The sequence below is a fragment of the Procambarus clarkii genome, chromosome 88 (assembly GCF_040958095.1).
Source record: "Procambarus clarkii isolate CNS0578487 chromosome 88, FALCON_Pclarkii_2.0, whole genome shotgun sequence".
NCBI classification, from domain to species: domain Eukaryota; kingdom Metazoa; phylum Arthropoda; class Malacostraca; order Decapoda; family Cambaridae; genus Procambarus; species Procambarus clarkii.
The window spans coordinates 12,447,627-12,467,659 of record NC_091237.1 but is presented as its reverse complement, the minus strand read 5'-3'; the positions used below and the strand labels follow the sequence as shown (position 1 = coordinate 12,467,659).

At 45.0% G+C, this 20,033-nt stretch overlaps 1 protein-coding gene across 1 annotated transcript; it reads left to right on the top strand.

Moving 5' to 3' along the window:
- The first annotated feature begins 5,969 nt into the window (after positions 1 to 5,969).
- Positions 5,970 to 18,265, top strand: LOC123745728 (uncharacterized). Its single transcript, XM_069317737.1, has 5 exons — positions 5,970 to 6,152; positions 10,199 to 10,316; positions 13,917 to 14,018; positions 16,266 to 16,364; positions 17,778 to 18,265. The coding sequence occupies exons 1-5, from the start codon at positions 5,970 to 5,972 to the stop codon at positions 18,263 to 18,265; spliced, it is 990 nt and encodes a 329-aa protein (XP_069173838.1).
- Positions 18,266 to 20,033: the final 1,768 nt, after the last annotated feature.

The window sequence follows — 20,033 nt, the reverse complement described above, 5'->3', positions numbered from 1 at the left end:
CGGGAGACCATTTTGATTTTATGCTTTGACACTCCCTACTAAACCTAATTATGCAGATTATGGAGTATTTCCATCCCCCACTTCCTCTCAATCCCCTCCAATCTGCCCAACCACTTGGGCTGGACGGTAGACCGACGGTCTCACGCCATACAAGTCGGCGTTCAATCCCCGACTGTCCACAAGTGGTTGGGCACCATTCCTTCCCTCCGTCCCATCCCAAATCTTGATCCCCTCCAAGTGCTATATAGTCCTCATGGCTTGGCGCTTTCTCCTGATAATTCCCTCCCTCCCCTCCCACCCCTAACCCCTCACTGTGTCTCTCAGTATTTCTTTCCGTGTGTGTGAGAGTGTGTGTGAGAGTGAGAGTGTGTGAGTGTGTGTGAGTGTGAGTGTGTGTGTGAGTGTGTGTACTCACCTATATGTACTCACCTATATGTGCTTGCAGGATCGAGCATCGACTCTTGGATCCCGCCTTTCGAGCATCGGTTGTTTACAGCAATGACTCCTGTCCCATTTCCCTATCATACCTGGTTTTAAAATTATGAATAGTATTTGCTTCCACAACCTGTTCCTGAAGTGCATTCCATTTCCCCACTACTCTCACGCTAAAAGAAAACTTCCTTACATCTCTGTGACTCATCTGAGTTTCAAGCTTCCATCCATGTCCTCTCGTTCTGTTACTATTCCGTGTGAACATTTCGTCTATGTCCACTCTGTCAATTCCTCTGAGTATCTTATACGTTCCTATCATGTCCCCCCTCTCCCTTCTTCTTTCTAGTGTCGTAAGGCACAGTTCCCTCAGGCGCTCTTCATACCCCATCCCTCGTAGCTCTGGGACGAGTCTCGTTGCAAACCTCTGAACCTTTTCCAGTTTCATTATATGCTTCTTCAGATGGGGACTCCATGATGAGGCGGCATACTCTAAGACTGGCCTTACGTAGGCAGTGTAAAGCGCCCTAAATGCCTCCTTACTTAGGTTTCTGAATGATGTTCTAACTTTTGCCAGTGTAGAGTACGCTGCTGTCGTTATCCTATTAATATGTGCCTCAGGAGATAGATTAGGTGTTACGTCCACCCCCAGGTCTCTTTCACGCGTCGTTACAGGTAGGCTGTTCCCCTTCATTGTGTACTGTCCCTTTGGTCTCCTATCTCCTAGTCCCATTTCCATAACTTTACATTTGCTCGTGTTGAATTCTAGTAGCCATTTCTCTGACCATCTCTGCAATCTGTTCAGGTCCTCTTGGAGGATCCTGCAATCCTCATCTGTCACAACTCTTCTCATCAACTTTGCATCATCCGCAAACATCGACATGTAGGACTCTACGCCTGTAAACATGTCGTTAACATATACAAGAAATAGAATTGGTCCCAGCACCGATCCTTGTGGTACTCCACTTGTTACTGTTCGCCAGTCCGACTTCTCGCCCCTTACCGTAACTCTTTGGCTCCTTCCTGTTAGGTAGTTCCTTATCCATTCTAGGACCTTTCCCCCCACCCCCGCCTGCCTCTCGAGTGTGTGTGTGTGTGTGTGTGTGTGTGTGTGTGTGTGTGTGTGTGTGTGTGTGTGTGTGAGTGAGTGAGTGTGTGTGAGTGTGAGTGTGAGTGTGTGTGTGTGTGTGTGTGTGTGTGTGTGTGTGTGAGTGAGTGAGTGAGTGAGTGTGTGAGTGAGTGTGTGAGTGTGTGTGTGTGTGTGTGTGTGTGTGAGTGTGAGTGTGAGTGTGTGTGTGTGTGTGTGTGTGTGTGTGTGTGAAAATCTCCCTGTTTTGTAGTTAAATACTTTAATTTTTATATGTAAAAGTCTTGTGTTCTGTAGATCAAACTCAATAACATCAACAATAATAACAGTAGTAACGGTAATAATGCTGAGAATAATGATATTGTTAATAACGCTGTTGGTGGTGGCGGAAATAATAATGATGATAATAATGATGATGATGATATGATGATGATAAAATTCACTAGGACTCAGAGGTGGCGCGACCCTACAGCCAAGACATTAAACTTCCACGGGACCACCACTGGACCTCACAGTCCTAGTGAAAGATATCACTATATCCTTGATATAGCGAGGATATCACGTGATATCCTCACTATATCTTTGATATAGCGAGGATATCACGTGATATCCTTGATATATCTTTGATATAGCGAGGATATCACGTGATATCCTTGATATATCTTTGATATAGCGAGGAAATCACGTGATATCCTCACTATATCTTTGATATAGCGAGGATATCACGTGATATCCTTGATATCACGTTAGTGTGATTTCTGTGTTCAACAACGTTAGCAGGAGCGGCGTTATTGAAGGTAATAACAACGAGGCGTGTAGAGGTGGCAATGGTAACGTTGATAATGGTCCTATGTACCATGTAGGTAATGTGCCCGGGAACAGCCCGGGCGCTGGTTCGAACCCTCATCACGGTTCCTACGGATTTGCTCAATGCGGGTAATGGTGTTTGAGCGATCAATTGCAACGACTGCCATCATATGATCGAATGAGTAGAACACAATTTTTTTTTTTTTTTAGGAAATGCCATTGGTAACCTTTGTTGGAATTTCAATTATAGGATGAATTGGATTTAACAGTTCAAATATCAGAGAGACGCTTACTAGAAGAGATAAGTATAGAGTAATTATATGGTAATTATAGAGCCAGTAAAGAGCATCAAATCTTGTAGTAAAGTAGAGCCGATTAACTGCTAAATTATTATTAATGAAGCTAAATTAACTAATTGAATTAAATCCCATAATTATGCACAGACATTGTGGTGGTCTGAGAGGGGAATAATGGGGGTATATCGATAATGGGGGGGGGGGAATAATGGCGAGGGGTTCCCACCATTTATACCATTAACTATACCGTGGCCATTGTCCCCAGACACCAGGGGCATGATTCACTAAGCAGTTACGCAAGTACTTACGAACGTGTACATCTTTTCTCAATCTTTGATGGCTTTGGTTACATTTATTAAACAGTTTACAAGCATGAAAACTTGCCAATATACTGTTGTTATTGTTATAAACAGCCTCCTGGTGCTTCGGAGCTCATTAACTGTTTAATAATTGTAAACAAAGCCGCCAAAGATTGAGAAAAGATGTACACGTTCGTAAGTGCTTGCGTAACTGCTTCGTGAATCTGGCTCCTGTTTTACAGGGATCGTTGTAGATAACGCAGTGGCGTTAACTGTGGTTAAGGTTATACCATAGCGGCATAGGGGCGAGGGCTTGACTTTCCAACAGGAAGGGTGAAACTTGAGGGAACAGAGGACAACAGCCCAACGTTACCACAAGCCTTTTATCCAGTGAAAATCGAGCACACTTTGTCTGCTTCCTATCCTTAGGGGCCTATGCAAGCCTCCTATCATACTATCCTCAGGGGCCCATGCAAGCCTCCCATCACACTATCCTTAGGGGCCTATGCAAGCCTCCTATCATACTATCCTCAGGGTCCCATGCAAGCCTCCCATCACACTATCCTTAGGGTCCCATGCAAGCCTTCCATCACACTATCCTTAGGGCCCCATGCAAGCCTCCCATCACACTATCCTCAGGGTCCCATGCAAGCCTCCCATCACACTATCCTTAGGGCCCCATGCAAGCCTCCCATCACACTATCCTCAGGGTCCCATGCAAGCCTCCCATCACACTATCCTTAGGGTCCCATGCAAGCCTTCCATCACACTATCCTTAGGGCCCCATGCAAGCCTCCCATCACACTATCCTTAGGGGCCCATGCAAGTCTTCCATCACACTATCCTTAAGGGCCCATGCAAGCCTCCTATCACACTATCCTTAGGGGCCCATGCAAGCCTCCTATCACACTATCCTTAGGGGCCCATGCAAGCCTCCTATCTAGCAATGGGATGGCCTGCCCATGCAAGTGTGTGTGAAGAGAGCGAAGTAGGCTAAACTACAACAAGTACAGGATTAATAGTTCTCTCTCTCTCTCTCTCTCTCCCGGGAGGAAGGGAGAGAGAGAGAGAGAATGAGTGGAGGGTGTAGAAGCAGGACTTAAGAGTTATCTCCCCGCGGAGCCTGGGGGGTTCTCCCGCCCACTCTAGCGCTCCTTCCCTTTGACACCAACCTCTCCTTGACATTTACTTTACACCATCCTCTTCCTCCATCCTTCCCACCTCCTCCCACTCCTCCTTACCCCGTGTCATCAAATTCTTCGTACCCCAACAGGTCAAAACTCTACCTATCTTCTATCTACCTCCCTACTAACCAATGCTCGCTCGTGCACGCGCGCACGCGCGCACGCACGTGTGGTATGCGAACAAGGGGACACAGGTGGAAGCTTAATACCCAAATGACCCACAGAGACATTGGAAATAACTTTTTCAGTGTCAGAATAGTTAGTAAATGGAATGCATTAGGCAGTGATGTGGTGGAGGCTGACTCCATACACAGTTTCATATGTAGATATGATAGAGCCCAGTAGGCTCAAGAACCTGTACACCAGTTGATTGATAGTTGAGAGGCGGGACCAAAGAGCCAAAGCTCAACCCCCGCAAGCACAACTAAGTGACTACACACACACTCCTCTTCACAGTAATACGATAACCATCTCGTTTAATACCTTTCCTGGCCTCAGGAGTCATTCTGCCAATTGTGTGTTCCTACTGGAAGGCCCAGAGAACACTGCTTTTCCTGCAGGAAGTCTGCAAGTTGCGGTACTTCATGCAGTGTCGTCGCTGTGGAGGGCGCTCAGGACGAGGAAACACCAGATGATTGGTTGCAAGTTGCTTAAAGTAACCAATCAACAGGTACCCTGAGGTTACGTCACCACTGCCTGGGAGCTAACAGGCATCTCTCATTGGCCCGGGAACTGTCACTGTACCATACTGGGGTACAGTGCCTGACAGCTGTACCGGGGCCTGACAGCTGAGTGGACAGCATTCGGGATTCCTAGTCCTGAGGTTCCGAGTTCAATCCCCGGTGGAGGCGGAAACAAATGGGCAGAGTTTCTTTCACTCTGATGCACCTGTTCACCTAGCAGTAACAGGTAACTGGGACTTAGACAGCTGCTATGGGCTCTTTCCTAGGGGGGTGGGGGGTGTAACAAAAAGGAGGCCTGGTCCAGGACTGGGCCGCAAGGACGCTAAGCCCCAAAATCATCTCAAGATAACCTCAAGATATCTCAAGACAACCACAGGATATCGTGGCGGGCGACGCACACGGTTGGGCTCCAGGGAGGTTAACTTCGTCTTTATCTGGGAAAAGTTGTAAGTCGAGTGCAGACGGAGTGACTACCAGTCTGCGAACCGTGAGTGTGACGGCAGACGTCCAGCTGAGCGGACAGAACACTGGACGCTTGATTCTGTGGTCCCGGGTTCGATCCCGGGCGCCGGCGAGAAACAATGGGCAGAGTTTCTTTCACCCTGATGCCCCTGTTACCTAGCAGTAAATAGGTACCTGGGTGTTAGTCAACTGTCACGGGCTGCTTCCTGGGTGTGGAGGCCTGGTCGAGGACCGAGTCGCGGGGACACTAAAAGCCCCGAAATCATCTCAAGATAACCACACGCCGCAGTGCTCAGTCTCGGCTATGTCGCTCTTCAGTTACCTCAGGAGTGCTACATTTTCTATGGGACAGAACCAACTGATGGAAGAACTGGTATTACTGAGGTAAGGAGCTGCATTCACAGCATCCTGCGACTTGAGAATTACCAGAAACGGAGAAAAGGAGAAAGTCCTTGCATCAGATTTGGGATTACGTCCACAGTAGTGGGAAACGAGACAAGTCACGACCGTTTTGCTTTTCCCAACGGTCGCGACTTGTCTCGTTTCCCACTACTATCCACACCCCCAAATCTGATGCCAGAAGCCCACATTAACAGAATAACAACAGCAGCATATGGCATACTGGCCCTCATCTGTGTATCCTTCAGAAATCAGGAGAAAGGGGATTTCCGGACCTTATATACAGCGAAAGTGACACCCACACTTGAATATGCATTCCCAGCATGGAACCCTTACCTAAAGAGGATAAGGAGAAACTAGGAAAGATCCAGCGATGTTCAAGACTCGTTCCTGAGTTGAAGGAATTAAACTTTGAGGAAAGACAGAGAACTACACCTTACCACACTGGAGGAAAGGAGAGATGGGAGGACATGACAACATATAATACTCACATGGAAAGTGATAAGGTAAACAAAGCAGCATTATTCAACAGGAAAAAAAGCAGAATGTGGGACCATAGATTATAACTAGACACGCATATGAGTCACAGAGACGTCAGAAAGAACCATTTTCAGTGCCATAGTGAACTGTTCAACTCAACAGTTGAACAAACGAGACTTAGAAGTCATTCAAGCTAATCTGATTGAAAGTTTTAAATGTAAATATGATAAAAGATTGAGATATGAGTACTTGAATTAATCTAAGAATGTTCGGAAGGCGGCGCCAGGTGCCTAGCTCAACTCTGCAATCACAGCTAGGCCAGTGTACACACACACACACACACACACACACACGCACGCACACACACACACACACACACACACACACACGCACGCACACACACACACAAGGGCCGGTGGCTGAGCGGACAGCACGCTGAACACGTTATCCTGTGGTCCCGGGTTCGATCCCGGGCGTGGGCGAGAAACGATGGGCAGAGTTTCTTTCACCCTATGCCCCTGTTACCTAGCAGTAAATAGGTATCTGGGAGTTAGTCAACTGTCACGGGCTGCTTCCTGGGGTGTATGTGTGTGGGGTGTGGAAAAAAAGTAGTAGAAACAGTTGATTGACAATTGAAAGAGCAGAGCTCAACCCCCGCAAGCATAACTAGGTGAATTCACTCACCACACGGAAGGTCGTAGTCATTACAGCTCTGCTTCGATTCCAAACCGAGACAGAAGCAATTGGGCAGTTTTTTCAAATGATGGCTCTGTTCACCTAGCAGTAAATAGGTACCTAAGATTTAGACAGCTGCTACGGGCTGCTTCCTGTCTCTGCGTGCGTGTGCATGAGAGTGAGTGTGAGAGAGTGTGAGAGTGAGAGAGAGTGTGAGAGAGTGAGAGAGAGAGACCATGCACCTCACCAAACCTACGAGTCTGCTGCATTAGAAAACGGGTATATCTTTGCGTCATAACTTTCCATAGTAGACTGCATTTACAGAAACGGTGGTCACCAGACACCCAACCAATTAGTTCGTAAGTTGGGTTGCCCTCACAACACTCCAATCACTATCATCAAACACAACAGGAGAGTGACAGCCCGATGGCACACATGCAAGCGGGGACTGAACACACACATCTGTCTGGCATTCAACAGCAGGTTGGATCCTGGGTTATAACAGGTATGGAAATACAAGAGAGAGGTGGAAGCTATTAAGGCAGAGATGTAGAGGATTCCGTTTGGTTTTCACCGCTAAGCTTATAGGCTCGGGATGACAGGGAGGCTGAGGCCAGTGATGTTATTACTTGAGGGTCAAGTGATAGACAGACACGAGGAATAGACCGTCGGAGACTTATTTCTTAAACACCATAACTTAGATAACAGAACAGGTCGACCCAACACGTATCCAGAGAAATAAAACAATGAGAATGAATAGCACATTCCATAATTCTTAATCACTCACATTCATACATGAATGTATATATACGCAAAAATATACATAAACAACCACACACGCAATATAAGACAGACAAATCGGGACACCGCAGGATTGCTATATCCTCCAGCTGAACTTGAGATAGTCTGAGACATGGCTACTCGATTTTAATCCAAGCACATGCAAGGTGACAATATTTGGGCCGGCAAGTGAGTGGGCAACACTGCAAGTGAAGCCTATGATGAGTCACAATAACATGGCCGAAGATAACCAAACCACACATTAAAAAATTACGAAACGACATTCCCCATTACACCACTTGATGACGGTCCATGACGGACCGAAACGTTGTGTCTTAATTTTCTGACGTGAGGTTTGGACATCATGACGAGCGTTATTCAAACTAAATAACAACTTCTTAAATGTTTGTACATTTATAGCTGGGTCAGTTTTCACAAATTTACAAGACAGATACACACAACTGAAAGACGGATGGATATTGGATAGATGGACGAATGGAAGACATGGATGGATATACAGATGAATGGATTACATATATTTAATACATAAATACAAGTAACGGGACAGTGCACTAATATCCATGCAAAAATGTCCCAGTTATCAATGAATGATTTTGCATTTGCCTTTAATTTATCTAGAGGGCATTAGAGAAAAATAGTGCTTGACAACTATTCATTCCCAGCTGCCCTTCTAGAGACAAGTCCACATATGACTGGGATCCCCACGCCCTTACTCTTATTCTATGGCTCTCCTATACGTCTGCACATCACACAACTAATATTCCTTATATTAGTTCCACCTGTAAGCCCAAAAAAATACATAATTCCCATTACCTGCCCAGATTAGAACACAAGAACAAAGGCAACTGCAGAAGGCCTATTGCCCCATACGATGCAGCTCCTATTTATTTCCACCCAATCCCACTCATATACATATACATGGCATATACATATACATATCATATATGTCCATATATATCATATGTCCAACCCACGCTTGAATTTACGAATATTGTTTACGATATCATCGATTTCCCGGCATGGATGGCAAATTTAACGATTTTCCAGGATTTTTAGAACAAAAATCCATTGCCTAATAATCCCTAAACAACCAAAACTGTCCTGTCATTATTGTTTATCTTTAGCGAGTGTGTTGTCTTACCCCTCACAGGCGAGGTGGTCGCCACCAGCCTCACAGAGAAGGCAGGACTGGTAAATGCTCCAACGGTTTTACCAAGATATTGAAAATTATTTGATAGAAACACGTTCCGTCTGATAACCAGAACGAGTCTCGCCTCAGGGAGAGGAAGAGGGGAGGAGGGGGAGGGAAGGAGAGAGGGGAGAAGAGGAGAGAGGGGAGAAGAGGAGAGAGGGGAGAAGAGGAGAGAGGGGAGAAGAGGAGAGAGGGGAGAAGAGGAGAGAGGGGAGAAGAGGAGAGAGGGGAGAAGAGGAGAGAGAGAGAGAGGGGGGGATGATGAGAGAGAGAGAGGGGGGGATGATGAGAGAGAGGGGGGATGATGAGAGAGAGAGGGGGTATGATGAGAGAGAGAGGGGGGGATGATGAGAGAGGGGGAGGGATGATGAGAGAGAGAGGGGGGGATGAGAGAGGGGGGATGATGAGAGAGAGAGGGGGGGGATGATGAGAGAGAGAGAGGGAGGGGGATGATGAGAGAGAGAGGGGGGGATGATGAGAGAGAGAGGGGGGGATGAGAGAGAGGGGGGATGATGAGAGAGGGCAGATGAGAGAGAGGGCAAATGAGAGAGAGAGAGAGGGATGGGAGGTGAGGAGAGCACAGAGAAAAGGGAAAAGAAAAAAATGCAAGATAAACAATAACAGCAGAGACTACACCAAGCGTGCTTAAGCATTCACATGTTTTTTTTCAATTGAGAGGTGAGCCAGCATGCACGGCAGTGTGCATACTGCATGCCTTCAGTCATGCAAGCTGGCGTTCTGGCCTCTATCAACAAACGCCCGCGCACACGCATGCATACACGCAGGGCGAGCGCACGCACACACTCAATCACACACACGCAATTGTGCCAGCTCGATCCTGCAGGCACAAATAGGCGAGTATACATTGGAGGACTTAAACAAGAAATCTCCCCCCAGATGCAGCAAAGGAGGAAAGGAATTGTCGAAAAATAAGTAAAACCCCCATGTGGGTTGAACAAATCCACAAGGGCCGTGACGAGGATTCGAACCTGCGTCCGAGAGCATCCCAGGCGCTGCCTTAATCGACTGAGCTAAGGTTCACATGTGGTTCATGTGGGTTAAGAAGCATTCATAAGTGGTGAGGAAGGACTGACCTACAGACCAGTGAGAAACATTCCTCCATACAGGAGACAATAATCACAACACGACTCCTGAAGACTATACAACTACAATACTTCATCACCAAACACAAACATGGTTTCAAAATAGTCTTTACGTATAAACGAATGTAGTGAAATTTTAAGACAAAATGACAATAACAGGAAGGGGTGAGCTGCGTTTTTCTTGATCGTCAGAGAGCGCTTGACACCATCCCACATGAAAGGCTACTTAACAGTCTTGGGAATAAAGCCGAGGTAACTGGCAACGTTGTGGGTTAGACGCTGCCTCTCCTGGACGGAACAGGAGGAGGAGGAGGAGAAGGAGGAGAAGAAGGAGAAGGAGGAGGAGAAGGAGGAGAAGAAGGAGAAGGAGGAGAAGGAAGAAAATGAGGAAGACAGAAACTGGATAAAAATAGCCGGGAGTGGGGGGAGGTGGAGGACTACAGGAGCGGCGGCTGGGTTATACACCTGAAGGTGTAAACAACGATCACATTATTACAGGGTGACAAGCCCTACCACCTGCTGTCTTGCCAGCAACACACGCTCGCTCGCTCGCGCGCACATACATACACAAGCAAGCATGCACGCACGCGCACACTCACAGAGCGCCACCAAACATGTACACAAGCCTGAACATGTACACAAAGATGCGTGCGTACACACCAACGTATAGAGAAATGATAGTACATATAGCAACTATTGATCGAACGTACAGAAACACACTTATATCCCCCCAAAGAAAAGTTAACGTCATCTACACATTTTGTAGAGGACACGAGAAAGAAGGCATCAGCCAATCCTACTCTTTCCTACGTCTAATAACGCAACTGTGTACTAAAATAAGCCTAAGATAAATAGCTTAAATAGGACAGCTTATTTAGCTTAGGCTAAATAGGACAGCTTATTTAGCTTAGGCTAAATAGGACAGCTTATTTAGCTTAGGATAAATAGGACAGCTTATTTAGCTTAGGCTAAATAGGACAGCTTATTTAGCTTAGGATAAATAGGACAGCTTATTTAGCTTAGGATAAATAGGACAGCTTATTTAGCTTAGGATAAATAGAACAGCTTATTTAGCTTAGGATAAATAGGACAGCTTATTTAGCTTAGGATAAATAGGACAGCTTATTTAGCTTAGGATAAATAGGACAGCTTATTTAGGTCTAGGACACGTTAGATTGTATAGTTATTATTCCAAATTTTGTGTGTGTACCATCAGTCCATTTTTGTACGTTTGACCAAAAGATGCTGCAAGTATATTTTTTTGAGGATAGGTTTTTTTATATAGATAGGATAGAGGATAGATAGATAGAGGATAGGATAGGATAGAGGATAGATAGATAGAGGATAGATAGATAGAGGATAGGATAGGATAGAGGATAGATAGAGGATAGGATAGAGGATAGATAGATGATAGGATAGGATAGAGGATAGATTTTTTTTGAGGATAGTATTTGGAGGATAGGCTGCTGCATCTTCTTTAAGACAAAGAAAAATCTATTGGAACTCTTCCACGGCTCGCCAGGTTGTGCCTGAGGGCAAAATGGAGGAACTAGACGGCAGAGAAGAATTACTGAACGAACAGATCGGAAAGGATCCACAACATGTACAAAAGACCAAAAGTCTTACTTTTAAGGCTGGGAAATAATATGAAAATTACACCATGAAAGGTACACTGCCAGCCTACGACTATTAAGAGACACCGAAACTACGACGTTGGTACAACGTTGGAACAAGTTTTAACACCACCTAACCAGTTATAACAACCAAAATAGCAAGTTGTACAACCCGTTCTCGCAAATTTAATAAGTCAATATTGACTTATTAAATATGTGCATAGGTGACATAATTAACATAATAGTTTCCCTTGAAAAGCTTCATAGAAAACACCGACCTTACCTAACCTACTTAGTATGTTAAGATAAGCATCTTATTGCTTCGTAATTACAATTATTACCTAACCTATACCTATAATAGGTTAAGTAACAATTGTAATTACGAAGCTATAAGATGCTTATTTTAACATACTAAGTAGGTTAGGTAAGGTCGGTGTTTTCTATGAAGCTTTTCAAGGGAAACTATTATGTTTAGTATGTCACCTATGCACGCAACTAATAAGTCAATATTGACTTATTAAATTTGCGAGAACGGGTTGAGTTGTAACAACGTTCTAATACGTCATAACCACGTCAAGCCAATAAGTAACAACTTATTGAAAGGATAAGTTTTATCCTTTCAGTTGTTCATATAGTTGTTCAACAACTTTATTACAAGTTGTAACAAGCAGAAAATAAGAGAGAGTTACGGTTTGTGTTTCCAGGGAATACATCTAGACGAGTACATTAATCTATGTATGAAGCAGAATTTCTCCAAAAACCTCATTTTGGCAGGTTTAAACTTGTGTACTGATACAGGTAGACTTTTAATTTAAATGATCAGCAAACTTTTAATTTTGAACGACACACTTAGAGGCCTGACATAGCCTATCTTGAGGTTATCTTGAGATGATTTCGGAGCTTAGCGTCCCCGCGGCCCGGTCCTCGCCCAGGACTTCTTTTTGTTGCACACCCCCAGGAAGCAGCCCGTAGCAGCTGTCTAACTCCCAGGTACCTATTTACTGCTAGGTGAACAGGGGCATCTAGGTTGAAAGAAACTCTGCCCATTTGTTTCCGTCTCCACCGGGGATCGAACCCCGAACCTCAGGACTACGAATCCCGAGCGCTGTCCACTCAGCTGTCAGGCCCAGGCACCTATACCTGACCCTTATCCGTGACTCCACCTTATCTTGAGGTTATCCCGACATGATTTCGGGGCTTTAGTGTCCCCGCGGCCCAGTCCTCGACCAGGCCTCCACCCCCAGGGAAGAAACCCGTGACAGCTGACTAACACCCAGGTACCTATTTCACTGCTAGGTAACAGGGGCATAGGGTGAAAGAAACTCTGCCCATTGTATTTCGCCGGCGCCCGGGATCGAACCCGGACCACAGGATCATAAGTCCAGTGTGCTGTCCGCTCGGCCGACCGGCTCCCTTATACAAAACACTGCCCATATACATGAACGGGTAATACACTATCAGGTTAATTACAAACTGTTTGGCCGCGGTAAAAACATGTACAAAATGCTCTAATTGTTAAAATACTAAATTGGCGGGGATATTAGGCTCATTAGGAATTAGCATGTGCGCACGCGCGCGCGTCAGTGTATGCATGCTAGCCTAGATTGGCTTGCAGGGGTTGGGCTCGTCTCTAGCTCCCCCTCCCCCCTTCACAAGGTTCTTAGATGAATACAATGACTTCCCACACTCTTATACCTACATTTACAACTTTGTATGGAGTCAGATTCAAAGACTACCCTAACTTCGTGCACTTAATTGAGGGCTTGAACCTTTTCGAACCTGTTGATTTCGAGGATCAACGTCCCTGTGGCCCGGTCTCTGACTATGAAATTGAATTGAAATAGGTTTGAGGTAAAATACACACAAAGGGATGAGGTAGCTCAAGCTATTCTCACCCCGTTCAGTACATCGTGTTAATACATACATAGACATCTGACTATGCTTCCTGGTCTGATCAATCAGGCTGTTAGAAGCGGCTGCACAGAGCCTGACGTACGAGTCACAGCCTGGTTGATCATGTATCCTTTCAAGGTGCTTGTCGACTTCCCTTTTGAACAGTGATGTCGGCCAGTTATGCCCCTAATGTGGAGGGGAAGTGTTGAAAAGTCTTGAGCCCTTGAAGATGAGTTCTCTCTCAGCGTGCCTATTGCACCTCCTGATTTTTAGTGGGGCTACTTTGCACATCCTGCCATACCTTCGGGTTTCATGTGGTGTTATTTTTGTGTGCAGGTTTGGAACCAGTTCTAATAATTTCTAAATGTAAATTATTATGTATGTCTCCCGTCTGTACTCTAGGGAATACAGATTAAAAAAATTATAGTGGGTCCACAGTATTTTAAACGTTTTATTCACTGGCTTCTAACGGTAAACGTTTTTTGCACGCTCTCCAGGTTAACAATTTTTCAGCTTTGAATGGGGCTGTTAGTGTACAACAATATTCTACTTCAGAGAAAACTAATGTCTTAAAAAGTATCATCATTGGCGTGGCATATCTTGTTATCTTGATTGGTAGGTTACTGTTATCCAGCTTGTCATTTTTCTTACAGTTATGACAACAACTTTGCTGTGGTCTTGAACGTATGGTCTTCTGACATGACAGCTCCTAAATCCTTTACACTGCTTGTCTTTGACTAGTGTTGTTTAACTGTTTTATATTGTTTTCTGCATTGATATTTTCGTTTTGTCCATAGGGCAGTAACTGGAGCTTATCCCCATTAAACATGTTACTTTCTGTGACCCATTGTAGGACTATTAAATTGAAAGACTCCAACACAAAAATTATTTATAAATTTATGTTCCGACTCATTTGTGAATAGTTTTTGTCTATGGCTCCTCGTTCTGATGCTTCTATCTTTGAACATTAATGCTTTGTCTACTCTGTCAATTTCCCCTCAGAATCATTTACGTTATTTTGTTTCCTCTCCTCTCAGTGATGTAAAGTCCAGTTTCTTCCGATGCTCCTCGTATCTCAAACCCTTCAGCTCTGGAAGGAGCCTAATTTCACATTTTTATTCCTTCTCCAGTTTTCTTTATCCTTTTTTGGGTGAGGGTTATATGCCAGGGACGCATATTGAGCTGTGGGTCTCAGATGTGTATAGGCGCCCCAAAGGCTCCTTGAGTTTATCTTGAGATGATTTCGGGGCTTTAGTGTCCCCGCGGCCCGGTCCTCGACCAGGCCTCCACCCCCAGGAAGCAGCCCGTGACAGCTGACTAACTCCCAGGTACCTATTTACTGCTAGGTAACAGGGGCATTCAGGGAACCTCCTTGTCTAAGTTTCTGGAGAACACGAATACTTGGCCTAAATGGCATCTGCTGCGGTCAATAGTGTTATATATGTGTGTCTAACATTATAATTTAGATTATGTCTACTCCAAGGTCCGTCTCTTTTTCTGATACAAGAATGTCTCCTCTTCATCCTATACTGCTATATTGGTCAATCACCCACGACCAGCCAATCCTTATTAGGATTTTGCTGGCGGAGTGGTATTAGTACTGTGTCCGCCTGTAGGGGGCCAGCCCTGGTAACGCAGGTCCCAATCCTCATCACGTCAGAGTTCTTAGTGAGATTATTAAAATATATTATATATATGTGTGTGTGTGTGTGTGTGTGTGTGTGTGTGTGTGTGTGTCAGTGTCAGACCACGGAGGAAGAATTGAAACAGGAATTTCCTTAAGTACTTTCGTATATTAATACATCTTCAGGAGTGACTCCTTCTGAAGATGTATTAATATACGAAAGTACTTAAGGAAATTCCCGTTTTAATTTTCCTCCGTGGTCTGACACTGTCACATTTTTAATCACGTGTTTATATTCGTGATATATACACACACGCACATATATATATATATATATATATATATATATATAAAATTATTGCCAACGCTATAGAGGCTTACATCTTATAAATATGTATCATATGTAAAACCTGAATGGTACCCAGGCTGCAAATTAATGCTTTTAAATCCCATGATCCGTTGCTGGAAACTGCACTTGTGTGATGTAGAGCGAGTGCTGAGACCACTGCTGGTAAACTACACCACTATATTCAACATTATAATCTAAGAAATGGATAATTCCTGTATACATGTATATCCTTCATCAGAATCATTATTTTTATATTATACATCAAGTCAATATCCTACATCTACTGATCTAAGAAATCCTAGTCTAGATCTTATACGTCACGTCCGCTACCACGATTATGGATGACTATGTTCATGTGTCTTCAAGGAGCTAGAAGCTTTGACAAGACGCTGTCTTAATTGAAATACCATTGGAACATCATTTGATGTTCGGTGATGGTTATTTCAAATCCATAATAAAGAATAAATTTGTACTATAATACCAATAATCATTAAATCCAATATATATTTATCTTATAATCCTACTTTATCTCAATCTGTCTAGACAAGAAAAATAGCTAAATCAGTATTCATTGTCGTCGCCCTCACTGTGAGGGGAGGCAGCCGCCGCCCTGGAGAGTAACCGCCTGGAGCGGTTATTCAGCAGATCGCTTTGTTTACATCCCGAGTGAACACGTGGTAGTGCTCCAGATTATCAACAAGACTATACCGCACAAACTAATCTCAATCAGCAGTATTAATCCACTAAAACACCTCCCTAAGATTCTCAGGGAGGTGTTAAAACTATAAATCAGGACAAATTACTGATATATTTATCTAAATACGAGTGTAGAGAGTGGCTCACCACCACCACATCATCTTAATCCGTCATCTTAATCTTAATCTTTTAGACAAACGCTACAGCGGGTATCCAATCACTGCAACAACGCTGTTATATCGCCAAAATACTGCACCTTATCTCATCAAGAGATATCGTAAATCTGGCAACGGTCAGATGGGCACTGGTTTTCAATTTTGTATAAGTTATTAAGTGTTTTTTAAGAGTGAAAATTGGCCAACTGCATGCTTTATAACCTTAATATGTCCATGTAAAATTTTGAATCGTTAAGCAGCGGGGACAATCCCCACCATCCAGTAACCATCTGTTATAATTTTCAATCAAAATCTGAATATATGTATATATAATAATCTATAATTCATCAAGTAGTTTTCAATTGCTATCATAGTTATCATCAGGTGACCATATTTGCATATAAATCTTGCTTGGATCATATGCAGTAACTAGTTGTTATATTTACTAGTATAATGACATCATTGGCTCCAATATTCCATGAGCTGGGCCAGAGTGTGTTGTTCCAACCCGTTCTCGCACTTGCTTATAGTCAATATTGGCTTATTTAATAAGTGCATATGTGACATACTAATTGTGAATATTGTAGTTTACCTTGAAAAGCTTCATAGAAAACACCGACCTCACCTCAAACAAGTTTTAACACCTCCTAAGTAATTCTAACAACCAATATAGAAAGTTGTAACAACGTTCTAACACGTCATAAGCACGTTAAGCCAAGATGTAACAACTTTATTACAAGTTGTAACAAGCGGAAAATAGAGACAGTTTCGGTTTGTGTTTCCAGGCCTTACAACCCAGCTGAGGACTTTCATCAGTTATATTTTGCATGCTTATTTTAAAGTAGTTTATATTAGGTTCCAGTCCATTTATTTCCTCATTCATTTATCACAGGCATTCCAACACCACTGAACTGCCACATTACACACGTAAGGAGACCGTATTTCTCTATTTATTAAAGCCCTTGCCCGGGTGTATTCATTTAAGGCAACATAATGTAAGATATAATATGTTAATTCAGTCGTCAATCCCCCTCTTTATGAAAGAAAACCATTTTACATACCGCTGAACTATTCTAGAAATTCAAACATTTCTAGACCAGTGCTTCGCTGACGTCCTCTGCTCGAATCTCACCGCTGTAAACACTTCAACCACGTACTACAAATACTTGCTAGTAGAACCTAAAGTAACCTAATTTAAGCTTAACTATACACCAAATTCTATCATATAATAGTTACTTTATACACGGAAAAATACTGATTTTGATTTCACGCACTTCACTTAAATTGACGAATGTGTCAATGTAAGAACATCAGCAGGAACCCTGGAAACACAAACCGAAACTGTCTCTATTTTCCGCTTGTTACAACTTGTAATAAAGTTGTTACATCTTGGCTTAACGTGTTTATGACGGATTAGAACGTTGTTACAACTTGCTATATTGGTTGTTATAACTGGTTAGGTGTTAAAACTTGTTCGAACGTTGTACCAACGTCGTAGTTTCGGTGTGTGTTTGGCGGGAAGGACCTTGCCTGAGGACGGGTTGCTCAAGCCGAGTCCCGGGAGCTGGAAGCCAAGTCCCGGGAGCTGGAAGCCAAGTCCAGGGAGCTGGAAGCCAAGTCCAGGGAGCTGGAAGCCAAGTCCAGGGAGCTGGAAGCCAAGTCCCGGGAGCTGGAAGCCAAGTCCAGGGAGCTGGAAGCCAAGTCCAGGGAGCTGGAAGCCAAGTCCCGGGAGCTGGAAGCCAAGTCCCGGGAGCTGGAAGCCAAGTCCCGGGAGCTGGAAGCCAAGTCCCGGGAGCTGGAAGCCAAGTCCCGGGAGCTGGAAGCCAAGTCCAGGGAGCTGGAAGCCAAGTCCAGGGAGCTGGAAGCCAAGTCCCGGGAGCTGGAAGCCAAGTCCAGGGAGCTGGAAGCCAAGTCCAGGGAGCTGGAAGCCAAGTCCAGGGAGCTGGAAGCCAAGTCCAGGGAGCTGGAAGCCAAGTCCAGGGAGCTGGAAGCCAAGTCCCGGGAGCTGGAACCCAACATAGGTTCCCCCAGAAACTGAACACTACCTTCCTCGTGATTAAATAACATACGCAATTTCGTTACCCTGGGATCAAGCACGTGGGTTTGTTTAGCCAAAGAAACCAACAATTAAAATTATAATGTTTATGGGTTACCACATTCCGACTTGCCCAACAGGCCGTGAGCTGCCTTATAGGCAAGGAAGAGGGGTGGAAAGACTAGGAGCAGAGGTAGCACCAGTAGCAGAGGTAGCACCAGTAGCACTAGGACAGAGGTAGCAACAGTAGCACTAGCAGCAGAGGTAGCAACAGTAGCACTAGCAGCAGAGGTAGCAACAGTAGCACTAGCAGCAGAGGTAGCACCAGTAGCACTAGCAGCAGAGGTAGCAACAGTAGCACTAGCAGCAGAGGTAGCAACAGTAGCACTAGCAGCAGAGGTAGCAACAGTAGCACTAGCAGCAGAGGTAGCAACAGTAGCACTAGCAGCAGAGGTAGCACCAGTAGCACTAGCAGCAGAGGTAGCACCAGTAGCACTAGCAGCAGAGGTAGCACCAGTAGCACTAGCAGCAGAGGTAGCACCAGTAGCACTAGCAGCAGAGGTAGCACCAGTAGCACTAGCAGCAGAGGTAGCACCAGTAGCACTAGCAGCAGAGGTAGCAACAGTAGCACTAGCAGCAGAGGTAGCAACAGTAGCACTAGCAGCAGAGGTAGCAACAGTAGCACTAGCAGCAGAGGTAGCAACAGTAGCACTAGCAGCAGAGGTAGCAACAGTAGCACTAGCAGCAGAGGTAGCAACAGTAGCACTAGCAGCAGAGGTAGCAACAGTAGCACTAGCAGCAGAGGTAGCAACAGTAGCACTAGCAGCAGAGGTAGCAACAGTAGCACTAGCAGCAGAGGTAGCAACAGTAGCACTAGCAGCAGAGGTAGCACCAGTAGCACTAGCAGCAGAGGTAGCACCAGTAGCACTAGCAGCAGAGGTAGCACCAGTAGCACTAGCAGCAGAGGTAGCAACAGTAGCACTAGCAGCAGAGGTAGCAACAGTAGCACTAGCAGCAGAGGTAGCACCAGTAGCACTAGCAGCAGAGGTAGCACCAGTAGCACTAGCAGCAGAGGTAGCACCAGTAGCACTAGCAGCAGAGGTAGCACCAGTAGCACTAGCAGCAGAGGTAGCACCAGTAGCACTAGCAGCAGAGGTAGCACCAGTAGCACTAGCAGCAGAGGTAGCAACAGTAGCACTAGCAGCAGAGGTAGCACCAGTAGCACTAGCAGCAGAGGTAGCACCAGTAGCACTAGCAGCAGAGGTAGCAACAGTAGCACTAGCAGCAGAGGTAGCAACAGTAGCACTAGCAGCAGAGGTAGCAACAGTAGCACTAGCAGCAGAGGTAGCAACAGTAGCACTAGCAGCAGAGGTAGCAACAGTAGCACTAGCAGCAGAGGTAGCAACAGTAGCACTAGCAGCAGAGGTAGCACCAGTAGCACTAGCAGCAGAGGTAGCAACAGTAGCACTAGCAGCAGAGGTAGCAACAGTAGCACTAGCAGCAGAGGTAGCAACAGTAGCACTAGCAGCAGAGGTAGCAACAGTAGCACTAGCAGCAGAGGTAGCACCAGTAGCACTAGCAGCAGAGGTAGCAACAGTAGCACTAGCAGCAGAGGTAGCAACAGTAGCACTAGCAGCAGAGGTAGCAACAGTAGCACTAGCAGCAGAGGTAGCAACAGTAGCACTAGCAGCAGAGGTAGCAACAGTAGCACTAGCAGCAGAGGTAGCAACAGTAGCACTAGCAGCAGAGGTAGCAACAGTAGCACTAGCAG

Bases quoted from the DNA above. Each gene is read 5' to 3' on its own strand.
- LOC123745728 (XM_069317737.1), top strand. From the start codon at position 5,970: ATGGAACCCTTACCTAAAGAGGATAAGGAGAAACTAGGAAAGATCCAG. The intron at 14,019-16,265 runs GTAGGTTACTGT...TTAATCTTTTAG, and splicing joins ATATCTTGTTATCTTGATTG to ACAAACGCTACAGCGGGTAT. The intron at 16,365-17,777 runs GTCAGATGGGCA...GGGTTGCTCAAG, and splicing joins ATATCGTAAATCTGGCAACG to CCGAGTCCCGGGAGCTGGAA.